The following is a 13,390-nucleotide window of genomic DNA, read 5'->3' as shown; positions in this document are numbered from 1 at the left end:
AACCAAATATAATTTTAACCCGATGGGTTTGTCGGGCTATTTAAACCGAAGAGTTAGATTAAATGAACCTTTTATAGCTTGTTCACAGCTGAAAGTGCAGAGCGTATTCAGGACATAACGTTTCAAACCTCGGATTCTTCGACTAAGTCACGCCACGCTTACAACAATACAGAAAAAAATTATGCTGTTTTTATTTGTTATATTCGGATTTTTAAACTTGCAACAAAATTGAATAAGAGTATAATCCAATTTCTGGTTATTTACGACTTCTTTAAGTGTTAGTCTACAAAATACTATCGTAAGTAAAACTCGACTTTCTATAAATTAACACTAAATCCTATATAGATTCTTAAAGTAAAATCGTAAACTCTACAGTGTAGCAATTGTGTTTCTTTTGGGCGTCGTTTGTGTTTATCTTTTGTTTCTTTCCGATACTCTACGTGTAGACTGACGTTTAAAGTGTATAAAACACTCACTCTACCTGTAGACTCATATTTAGAGGGTATAAAGCATATCACTATACACTAATCCTTCTTAAACATTACAAGCGTGTCGTAGTGCACTGATCCATCCATATCTAGACTTTTAAACGTGTCTTCGTATACTGATCCATATCTAGCAGATATATGTCAAGCATATCATTTACACTGATCCACATCTGGAACTTGTCGTCGTACACTAATTTATTGTTTTGTTTGTTTGTTGTTTTTTTAATTTCGCGCAAAACTACAAGAGGGCAATCTGCGCTAGCCGTCATTAATTTAGCAGTGTAAAACTAAAGGGAAAACAGCTATTCATACCCACACACCGTAACTCTTGGGCCACTCTTTTACCAACGAATAGTGGGATTGACCGTTACATTATAACGTCCCCACGTCTGAAACGCCGAGTATGTTTGATGCGACGAGGATTCGAACCCGCGACCCTCAGATTACGGATCGAACGCCTTAACCCATCTGGCCATGCCGGGCCGTAAGGTAATAAATTGCAAAACTATTGTTATGAAATATTATACAACCCAATTACCCCTTAACTGTATCGTGTAATGTAATTTACAACTCGTTTAACTATGTTTAGAAGATCGTAATCGCCATATCATACCGATAAATGGCTTAACGTTGTGACATCAGACTTCTGGCTAAAATGATGTTTATTATCTTTTTTCCTTTATCTTTATCCACGTTGTTGTGACGTCAGACTTCTGATTAAATTGACGTTTATTATCTTTTTTCTTTATCCACGTAAGTGAAACGGTTTGGTCATTACAACAACCAACGTTTAGAAATAACACTCAACGGTTTATTGAAACTTGGTACAAAGAGTAAGTTAAAGAGTAAGCAGTAATGGGATGTGCTGAAACTTCCTAAACCCATCAGCGATGTGTTAAAGAAGTATAAAACATTATTTCATTTAATATTCTTGTTATTGTACGTCTACCGTTGACATCAAGCTTTTTTTTCCAATATATCAAATATTTCTTTAGCTAATAATTTATTCAATGGAATACTTGGTAACTCATTTATGAAACTCAGATTTAGCTTATGAAAAACAACCTATAGCTTCAAAACTCTGTCGGTTTTAACTATCTTGAGTTTGTAAACTAAAGACTAGCATACTTAGGGTCCAAAGCTTGGGAAGGATAAACCAGGGTAATTCCATTATTATCGTTATTTTCGTCAAGTCCTAGACTCAGAAAAGTTAAAAACTATACAATTCAACAAGTAGCATCAAAGCATTTAATATACTCCCTTGTTGTTGTTTTTTATTTGTTTGAGTTGCGTAAAAATAAACAAGAACTATCTGCAGAAAATAAAGTATATTAGTACTTCTGTGCTATCAGGCCTGGTATGGCCAGGTGGGTTAAGGCGTTCGACTCGTAATCAGAGGATCGCGGTTTCGAATCCTCGTCACACCAAACATGCTGCTCGCCCTTTCAGCCGTTAAGGCGTTATAATGTTAGGTCAGTCCAACTATTCGTTGGTAAAAGAGTGGCCCAAGAGTTGGCAGTGGGTGATCATGACTAGCTGCTAAATTAGGGATGGCTAGCGCAAATAGTTTTCATGTAGCTTTGCGTGAAATTTAAAAACAAACAAACAAACAAATCTGTGCTATTAATTAGTGCCTTTCTACCATATTGGGAGCTGGAATTCTAACTTCAAGAGGTAAGTTTTCAACTTACTTACCCCCAAATGGTAGTACCTGATTTGAGAATGAGCGGAGAGGGTGAAAGTTAAGGAAATTATTTTCAGTGATCAGAAGTATTTAGTTTGATTTAGAACATCGGCATCTGTAGGGAAAAATGAAATAGGATGGAAAAGAGAATGTGCAAAACAAAGAGAAAACGAGCCAAAAATTGAACAAATAATTTAGAACAATATGATAATGAGCCAAGTAATTAACAAACGAAGAATGATCTGAAAATACACAAATTAAAAGAAAAATTAAAATTTCATGTATCGAAAAATATACTTAGAGTAAATGTAAATAAAATCATAAATTTATTGCATAAAAAGACACAGCCAACCCGAACGACACCATATGTTCATATGTACCGTTCTTAATTTTAAATTATTGGTTAGAGGACAGACACGCGACAGCACCTGTCTTCACAAGGAGTTTTTCTAGCTTTTGGAACTGAATAATGAGATTGGACTGTCACTTCTATAACGCTCTCAGCTGGATGTATTTAGAGTGTTAAGCAGCATTTATCTCGATCCCTGGACTGTTTGATCCCCAATTAGGCCACGTCACTCATAGTCTGCTCTTGGATAATAAATTAGAATTAATTTGTATACGAACGGAAACAAAGAAGATCAATGCTTGAAATACGAGCGGCATGGTGAGATGGTTAGGGTGCTTGACTCGTAATCTAATGGTAGCAGGTTCGAATCCCCGTCACACCAAACATGCTCACCCTTTCAGTCGTAGGGGCTTTCTAATGCGACAGTCAGTCCCACTTTTCGTTAATAAGAGAGTAGCCCAAGCGTCGGCAGTGGGTGATAATGACTTGTTGTCTTATCACTTGTCTACATTGCTAAATTAGGTACAGCTAGCGCAGATAGTCCTCGTGTAGTTTTGTGCAAAATTTAAAAACAAACGAACAAACTTACATTAAACTAAAACCTATCATCTCATCGTAGGAAAGTCTTAACGATGGCATGTAAGAGCGTTTCAAAAAAGATGGTCTTGCTTTACATCAAGATAACTTAAGGTGAAAAAATAAAATAGGTAGTCCTAAATGTATTTTTATAGAAACTATATATAAACAGATTATTTTGTACATTTAGTCCTATCCTTCAATAAGCCCTCAGCAGTAAGTCTGAAAGCTTATAACGCTAAAAATTGAGTTTTGATACCCATCGGGGTATGTCACATCAATTATGTAGTTTTGCACTTAATGACAAACAAACAAAACCAGATTTTTGGAAAATATATATTATAGAGTAACTTGTACATCAAGATAATTTGAGATAAAAGAACAAAACGTTTAGTCCTATAAGCCTAATTTATAAGATGATGAACAAAAATTGATGGCACTGCGTTCTACACTAACCGTCCATAGTTTTGAAGTGATAAACTAAAGAGAGGGCAACTAATCAACTCTACCGATTAGCAAGTCATGAGCTACCCTTGTGAGACCAGAGAGCTGGATATTACTAACACTTTTTAATTCATCCACAGCTCCAAAGTGCGGAGCGGGATTTTTTTATTTTCTTGCATGCAAGTGACGGGACGCGAACATCAGATCATCAGTTCTGTAACCCGATATTCTAACCATTGGGCTGCTCTTAAGCTTATGATGCATTTAAAACTAACTTTTCGCAAAACTAAATCAAAAGATTAGAATATACTTTTCTACAATTAAACAACAATTCAGATAGCTATTAACTTCATCCTTCCATAAATAGTTTTCTAGCTTTCCATGCAGACAGTTTATGACATCTTTGTGACATAGATGTAGAAATGTCGCGAATATGTACATATTGTCTTGCTTAGGTAAGGTTTACATATAACAACGGATATTTTATAGAAACTGTGTGTACTGTAAAGAAAGGGCAAGCCCGTTTCAAGTTACAAAAAATTTGTACAAATAGGTACGAGCTGAACGCTCTTTCCTTGTATGTGTTATTTGTCATAGATGGTGACGTCAGTAATTTAAGGATCGTGAGTTCGTCAGGATTCCATTCTGGCTTGCATGTGATGTATTACAACAGTTTTGAATTGGTTCTACTATGTCCACGTTTTGGGAAACCTTCTGTCTTCATTTCTAGCAGCTAGTTGAAGTCACTCTGGAAAACAAAGCCGATAGGTTTTGTTGTAACATGGACGCTGATACTAAATAAGAATTCCTGTCATTTATTTTTCATTTTGTATTCATTGAAAAAACATGTAATTAACTTTGCATTTATTTAATATTATCAACATACAATGAAATTTTACTGATGAATTCTGATATTGAACGAGAGGTTGTGGTATTCTGTAGTTAATAAAAACGAAAGGAAAGTTAATCCCACTACAACAAGAAAACCGCAAGTCCATCCCGTTCTACGTTTATTCCCTCAAGTAATGTCGAACCCACAGATAACGTACGAAATGCGATGTTTGACTTTTTTTTCAATTTTGAGACACATTATGAATATGGTGCACAGGTAGACATATGTTCTTTTACTTAATATTTTCATATATTTCCAAAACGATTATGTGCAACTTATTAAAATTTTCTAGCTTCTGGGAAATATGACTGATTGATAACAACTGAGAAGCGTTCAAATATTAAACTCGTATTAATTGGGTTTAGTTTATTAACGTCCATATAAATTCAATAGGACAATGATTATATATATATAATTATTTATGTACCTTTTTTTCTGATATAAGATTCACTATTTTTGTTATTCATAACAACTTATAAAAAGAAAAAGAGACCATAAAACAAATTCTATATAATACTTATAGATTCAATTGAGCCGATAGAGGGCACATCATCGCAGTGAATAAGAATTGTTTGTCTTCGTCGTTCTCCTTTTATAAAGATAACTTAAGGTCAAAACACATAGAAAATAGATGACAAAACCATATTAACACCAATGTTTTTCGGTGTATTTTGAGTTAGATACTTACCGCTAACTATTACTTCTTTTATATTTTCTAACACATTTTATACCTTTTGTTGTAGTTTATAGCATGGTGGTATCTTGCAATATTTTCTTTCCATATGCTAATTATTTAACTAGTGTTTTATTTGATGTACTTTTGTTTATACCCCCTCTCTGAGGTGGGATGAATAAAGAGAAAAAAAACGATCAAAACTCAACTTCCCAGCACAAACCATAAAAATCACAATTTCTACTCTCTTGTGAATGTCTGCTCTTAGCTAAATTACGACAAATTAATGCGAAGGCAGACAACATCGAAATCTGCAACAACTGAAAAATTATATCATTACAAGTTACAAGAAGTCGCGAATGAACTTAGAAACTAGTCCAAAGTGTAGAAATCTATATAAATTTTAATGGATATTGTATCTAGATACGTACTTACAAAGAGATATAACGTATAAGATTGTGCTTTTTTCACGTATTATGCATAATTTATTTATATCGTGTACTGTATAACTGTCGTATAAAGTGCAAAACAGGGATTGTTATTGAAACTAATCCTGGCATGGTTAAGGCACTCGGCTGTGGGTCCCAGGTTTGAATTCCATGCTTGTCCTTTCAGTCAGTAGGACGTTATAATGAGACTGTTAATTCCATTCTTCGTTGATAAAGAGCAGCACAAAAGTTGGTGGTGGGTGGTGTTGATTGTCTTCCTTTCTTCTAGTCTATCGCATTCAAATTAGGGACGGCTAACGCAGATAGCCCTTTATTAGCCTTTCTAGAAATTCATCAACTAAACAAACACTGAAACCACACTAAATTCATCAAATAACTTAACACTGAAATCACACTAAATTCGAAACATTGTATTAAACTTGTAATATACTTTTATTTGTTGCCCATTCAAACCATATCTAAATGAGTTCCTCGTCACCAAATGTTAACTAAAAAAACGTTATACTATTGTATTACCTGATTGCTGCCTCTCTCAAAAGCTTGGCGCGTACACGCATACCCTATCACTGCTTGCTCCCGTGGCTGAGAGATCCTGGTATGAAATAATATATCGAGCCATGGTAACATTTCTACTTGAGCCACTTCTCTGACCCAATTTTGACTATAACGTTCATTTAGAAAGTGTTCCTACCACTTCTTTCGTGCAGTACTGTGGGAGTCAGGCTGATGATTCGTGACCTATTGGCGAAACAAGGTGCTTCGCTCTTTTGGGTTGTGGGTGTGGTATAAAGTAATCAAAAATTAAGTGGCGGGTGCTGTTCACAAACTTTCTTCTCTCTAACAGTCTGTCAGTCTATTAGTTACGGCTATGTGCAACTAGCCCTTGTGTATCTTTTTGTGAAGGCCCGTCATGGCCAAGCGTGTTAAGCCGTTTGACTGGTAATCCGAGGGTCGTGGGTTCGAATCCAGCTCGCACCAAACATGCTCCCCCTTTCAGCCGTGGGGGCATTATAATGCGACGGTCAATCCAACTATTCGTTGGTAAAAGAGTAGCCCAAGAGGTGGGGCGGTAAGTGGTCCAGTCTTACACCACTAAATTAGGGACGGCTAGCGCAGATAGCCCTCGAGTAGCTTTGCGCAAAATTCAAAACACACACATACACTTTTTGAGAAATTTCTAAAATAAGTTCCTAGTACATGTGTCTAAATGCTTTTCAGTGTATACTTGTCTCAGAGCTTAATACCGATAATCTTGAGGAGATATAATAACCAAAGACAAGGATCGATTTATTATTGTTTGAAGGTTTTTGGGAAAAGCGCGTAGTCATATTTGTCACGGATATTTGTTCTGCACAAAAGTAAATTTCATATAATTTATTTGTCCAGAAAACTGACACGTCAACCGCGGACGTCGATTGCCGAAGACAGGAGGGACAATTTTACCCCCCATAAAAATGATTAGACCATAAAGAACCAGTTCTACGTTTTTATTATTTGTATAGTATAATACAATTAACCAAAGCCACATATTATTACATTTGCATTTTACAAAAATCTAAGAGTTTTCATCTTCCTAAATATTAGGCATCTTTTTTCCATGAAATAAACACTAACAAACTTTTAATAGCTTTAGTGATTTTAAATGCTTATGTGGAAAGATGATGAGAGATTAATTATTGACTTACAAAAGAGAAACACTTGTTTCCAGTACAGTACAAGTAAAGCCTTACCTTGTAGATGGCCCGGCATGGTCAAGCGTGTTAAGGCGTGCGACTCGTAATCCGAGGGTCGCGAGTTCACATACCCGTCGCGCCAAATATGCTCGCCCACCCAGCTGTGGGGACGTTATAATGTTACGGTCAATCCCACTATTCGTTGGTAAAAGAGTAGCCCAAGAGTTGGCGGTGGGTGGTGATGACTAGCTGCCTTCGCTCTAGTCTTACACTGCTAAATTAGGGACGGCTAGCACAGATAGCCCTCAAGTAGCTTTGTGCGAAATTCCAAAACAAACAAACCTTGTAGGTAGAGCGCGAGACTTGCAAACTTTTGATTACAGGTCCGAATATCCTTACTGACCATCCCATTGGGACGTTATATGTAACGGTGAATCCCAAGTTTCGTTGGTAGAGCTGCGATATTCTCACATTTTAAAATATATAGTATTTTGAATTACAGTTAACGGTTGCAGCGTCACACGGAATGATGGTTATTTTTCTGGGAATTATTGTACAAATTAATTGTTACATTTTTCTTCCTTAATTTTCTACGAAGTTCCATGGTTTACTTACAATACCCTGGATTTAAGCTCTTAGGCTTGACAAATAGATGAAGTTCTCAAGTAAACTGTTAGCCACAATATTTAGCGATAAGATATTCCTCGTGCAAGGTGTATTTGTTCTCTATTTTTGTTATGAGATAATAACAGTTCTTTTCGGGATAAAACTCCAATTTTGAACCTCGTTGCAAGAGATTTTAGCGATAACACTTTTAGAAAATAATCAAATTTAAGCTATATAGTTTAAACGTTCCACGACCAACTGTAATCTTCATACCACATGTATAGTGGGAATAACTTTTTTTCTGTTATATTCTTTGTAACACAGCAGTATGTCTGCGGACTTACAACTGTAGAAATCGGGTGACAATAGCCATGGTGGGAAGATTATGGATATCCCATTGTGTAGCTTTGTGTGTAACGTAACATAAACAAATAAATTTCGTGGTGAGATGACCTAAGAAAGTCAAACGTTGTTCTATACTTTGTTTTAATTAAAGTTTAATACCCATATCAACTGTCATGAGAATACATTTAAACAAATAAACTTTGTTCAGAAATACTACAATATATATAGTTTTTGACTTGCTTGTTTGTTTGTTTTGGAATTTCGCACAAAGCTACTCGAGGGCTATCTGTGCTAGAAGTCCCTAATTTAGCAGTGTAAGACTAGAGGGAAGGCAGCTAGTCATCACCACCCACCGCCAACTCTTGGGCTACTCTTTTACCAACGAATAGTGGGATTGACCGTTACATTATAACGCCCCCACGGCTGAAAGGGCGAGCATGTTTGGCGCGATGGGGATGCGAACCCGCGACCCTCAGATTACGAGTCGCACGCCTTACGCGCTTGGCCATGTTTTTGACTTGCAATCTCCTTTACTGTAGGATCCTGTGCATTACTCCTGCAATAGTTAGGCCACTTGCATTATTTGATTTAACGTAAACATATAGATTGACGTCATAAGCTTCTAGTAACTGGAATGTTTGGCAACTATCAGTTGGAAAAGTTAACATAGTCATTAAATCACTTAATGGTTTATTATATTTCTTAGAATGCTGAAATTTCTGTTAAAGGCATTACATTACATATATAAGTATAAGGGTAAAAACTGAATAATAACAAAAGCCCGAAAATATAAATTTCATAAAAGTTATTTTGGTTTTAATAACGGATTCTCCATGATCAGGCTACGCAAATTTCTAAAATAATATTCATTTTTTTATCACGTAAGGATTTTTACAAATCAAGAAAAGAACTCTTACTTATATTAGTTTATCGTTTACCATAATAAACTCCCATCCAGTGGCACAGCAGTATATCTGCGTACCCACACTACTAGAAGCGAATTTCGATAGCTGTGGTGGGCAGAACACAGATAACCCATTGTGTAGTTTTGTGCTTAGTTTCAAACAAACAAAAATCACAATAAACATTTATTATTGTTATACGTGTTATGTTTAGGTTCCAGGTCGATTTATAATATTCTCATGGCACTACTAGTTTAGAGACATCTACGGCCAGTCGTTGTAAACATTTTAAGCGTAACAAGATGTGACCCGATTTCAGTGCAAATGATTCACTTATAGAAAAGTACATATGTTGTTTTGTGAAAAATCTGTACCCGATGGAGAAAAATTGATGTCATTTTCAGATTCCAGGTACAAGTATTACTGTAGGACGTGTAAACATTTCAATACAATAAAATCATCACAGGTCCTTGTAATTAACTGGTTGATTTTGTTTAACAATGTAAAAGTGCAATTTTATTAAATCATTATTATTTTATTAAGCTCACTTATGATATGTAGCGGAATAAAAGGGGTTAATAATTAACTAGTTGAATATTTTTAATGGGGATAAAACTATAATTTTCAGATGAGTATCATTTACTTTAGCTTACTTACAATATGCAACATTTTTGTAAGAATTAAATGTGAATTAATAAACAGTTCTATGGGTCCTCAGCTGGAATAGAAAAATTAATTAAGTCACAATTTTTCATGAGTTTGAAAGGTATCTTGTGACAACAGTGAATTATTTCTGTTCTGATGGGTAGATTGAATGATGACGTTGGTTGCAATTACGTGTAGTTAGTAATTTGACATCATTAAGGCGTATGATGTTTATTTTTATTGTAAAGATTATTGTTTGTAAGGAATTCTATGTGGATGCTCATATCAATTTTAATAACATCTTATTTTTTCTCGTGTGTTTGATATAATGATATGTCTGGTCGTACGGGTGTTCGTAGAAAGCACAACAGTAAACGTATCCCTAACCGTAAGATACACGTGACACACACGTTGCCTCAGCGTGATTGAGCGAATGACAGTGAATGTTTTCAGAGCATGCTAAGCGATAGACCTGAGAAGATAAAAGCAGCTGTTCTGTCACTTGAATTTATATGGATTTTAAACACTTACTTTCGTAACCTTAATGCTAAAACGTCAAGCGTGTAAGACATCTTGAACTAACACGACGTTGGCACCTTTTTTGAGATGCTGCAGTATTTAATCATTGTGAGTACTGTCAATGCTGTTTCATACATAATTCTCATATTAATTTATTTCTCTGATTATATTCAAAGGCTAAATCTATTGTTTCTTTTCCACTGCTAATATATTTTCTAGTAAAATTTCCTTGCGCTGCAAGATACTATTGTAGCATTTTCGTGATGACAAGAAATCCACTCGAAATAAAAATGTATCTCAGGACGTCTGGTTAATACCCATACCAGCAGTCTTAAGATACGTTGAATTGTTTGTTTGTTTGTTTTTGAATTTTGCACAAAGCTACTCGAGGGCTATCTGTGCTAGCCGTCCCTAATTTAGCAGTGGAAGACTAGAGGGAAGGCAGCTAGTCATCACCACCCACCGCCAACTCTTGGGCTACTCTTTTACCAACGAACAGTGGGATTGACTGTCACATTATAACGCCCCCACAGATACGTTGAAGCCTGTAACTACAGAGCAGTATAGTAATGTATTGTTTGTATAACTAAATTCTTCTATGTTATTGTAATATGTCTGTAACTGTATAGTACTATAGTATTGTTTCTATGGCTACATATTCGTATAGCAGTGTATTGGGTCTATAGCTATTTTTTAGTAATTTAATGTTTTTGTGACAATATACTCATGTACTATTGTGTTATACCTGTAACTATTTATTAGTATAGCATTGTTTCAGTAACTACATACCTGTTTATTATTTTCTTATATCTGTAACTACTTATTAAAATAGAATTCTTTCTATGACTATATATATATTTGTATATGTATACAACAGTAAACATATTGTTTACAAGCATTACTGTAAGACATGTAAACCTTTCCTAGATATGTAGCAGAATAAAAGGGATTAATAATTAACTGGTTGAATATTTTGTAAGGGGGATAAAACTACATTTATCAGATCAGTATCATTTACTGATACTTGTAGCAGTGGTATATTGTTTCTGTAAGTACATTAAAACACCAAATATAAAAGAAACTAAAAGTTTGGTTCTAGTGCAGGGGTTCCCAACCTTTTGGCACTCGCGACCCCTTACCTAAAAGTTTGAAACCCATGTGACCCCCTACTTAGGGCTTACTATCAGCAGCTTAATTTTTCTTTTATTTTCTGTGAAGGAGAGGGAAAGAAACATCTAAAAAACAGTATTTAAAAATTCTGTAATTATTTATTAGCAAATTAAATCACATTGGTCCAACCTGAATTCACAAAAAGAACATATATTTCTTAAAATAATATTAACATAAGTTTGAACGGCTATCCAACCCAGCTAGTGAGATGCCTGATGTTGCATTTCAGCAGCAAGCTTTGAAATTCGTGGCCGAGCGTTTGTTAGAGCCAGTCTCATGTCATCTCCAACATCCAATCTGTTCCTATTCTCTGTTTTTATATTGACAAGAGTGGAAAATCCAGCCTCACACAAGTAGGTAGAAGCAAATGGAACAAGGACCGTAAAGCTATCATGCTGACTTTGGAGTATGACTGATACATAGCGCACCAGAATTGAGTCACGGATTTCACCTTGAAGAGATCACGAGTCGTTCCTTAGATCCAGAAATTCATCTTGGATATCATCTGGGATGCTGGATACATCACGTTCAGTACAAAATGGGTTCCTTACCAGGGCCTCCTGTTCCTGTGATAGCTCAGGGAAGTAACGCTCGACTTCCTTTTCTAGAGACTGAAGATGTTCGGTGATCTTATCCTTGAGGAACTGATCCAGTTGGATCTGAGACTCATCCGTCACTCCACAAAGTTTTTCAAACATAGCGATGTTTCCAAGATTGGTTTTCCGACGCCAGTTCTGCAGTTTGGAAACAAAGGCCCGAAGACTATCTTGAAAAGGAGAACATGTGTTTCCCTTCCTTGAAGCTTCAAATTGAGCTTGTTCAGCTGGTCAAAAATGTCGGCTAGGTACGCAACCCTTTTATTCCATGCTTCATCTTCGAAGTGAGCTACAAGATCTTTCCTTTCTTGAGTCTCCAGGAATAGCTTTATTTCATCTTTCATTTCAAAGACACGATTAATAACGTTTCCTTTCAACAACCAACGTACTGCTGTGTAGAAGAGAAGGAATTCGTGGTCAGCATTCATGTGTTTGCATAGTTCTTTGAATAGGCGAGTGTTGAGTGCTTGAGTCTTCACATAATTTACAATTTTGATTACAGATTCAAGCACTTCCTGCAGAGAGGCAGGGAGAGTCTTACTGGCGAGAGCATATCGGTGAATCATGCAGTGGATGCCCTTTGCTTGAGGTGCTAGCTTCTTCACTATCGACTGGAATCCTGATTTCGATCCCAGAATAGCCGGTGCCCCATCCGTACAAACCCCACACACGTTTTCCCATTGAAGATCTTCGTCTTGGAAAAAAAGTTGAAACTTTTTCCATGACATCATCAGCTTTTGTTGTGGTTTCAAGTGCACTGCAAAATAAGAATTCGTCTTTGATGTCACCTGAATTAATGTATCTCACGAAGACAAGCAACTGAGAACATGAACTTACATCTGTTGACTCGTCGAGCTGAAAGGAGAACAAAGGGGAACCCTTGATTTCAGCCAAAACCTGTTCCTTCACATCCATAGACATTTTATAAATGCACCTCTGTATAGTATTATTTGACAGGGATACTTGCTGCATCTTCTTTGCACTGGCTTCTCCAAGAATAAGATTTACTGCTTTCATCATGCAGTGTTTCTCCAATCGTGTGAGGCTTTTTTTGTTTAGCAATTTCGAATGCAACCTCATATGAAGCTTCCACTACGGCTGCACTCTGCTGCTGAAACGACCCACTTCTATCGATTCTTTGGCTTTTAAGACACCGTTCATGCCGTTTGAAGAAATCTAAAGCCTTCTTTGCATGTTCTGGATGTTTCGTCTCGAGATGACGCTTGAGTTTCATTGACTTTGCACTCAGGACAGCATGGCACAAAACACACTGTGGTTTCTCGATGCCGTCGTTGGCGAGCACAGTGGTGAAGCCAATGTTGAGGTAGCATTCTGAGTATCTGCGCCGTTTAGCCATGGATACAACTCACCTCTACTGC

The 13,390-nt window shown here is 36.3% G+C and overlaps 1 protein-coding gene across 3 annotated transcripts in view; it reads left to right on the top strand.

The window, feature by feature from the left end:
* The first annotated feature begins 947 nt into the window (after nucleotides 1-947).
* LOC143223653 (regulator of G-protein signaling 8-like) overlaps nucleotides 948-13,390 on the top strand; it is a 33,146-nt gene continuing 20,703 nt past the window's right edge. The window contains exon 1 of one of the 3 annotated variants that reach the window (XM_076451900.1): nucleotides 948-977. In XM_076451900.1, coding sequence (XP_076308015.1) covers nucleotides 963-977 — 15 coding nt within the window. In that variant the 5' untranslated portion in view covers nucleotides 948-962. Of the gene's footprint in view, nucleotides 978-10,128; nucleotides 10,354-13,390 lie in introns of those variants that run through there. The other 2 variants (XR_013012997.1, XM_076451891.1) reach the window with 2 other exon arrangements.

Source organism: Tachypleus tridentatus, chromosome 1, assembly GCF_004210375.1.
Source record: "Tachypleus tridentatus isolate NWPU-2018 chromosome 1, ASM421037v1, whole genome shotgun sequence".
NCBI classification, from domain to species: domain Eukaryota; kingdom Metazoa; phylum Arthropoda; class Merostomata; order Xiphosura; family Limulidae; genus Tachypleus; species Tachypleus tridentatus.
This window is presented reverse-complemented; position numbering and strand designations above follow the sequence as displayed.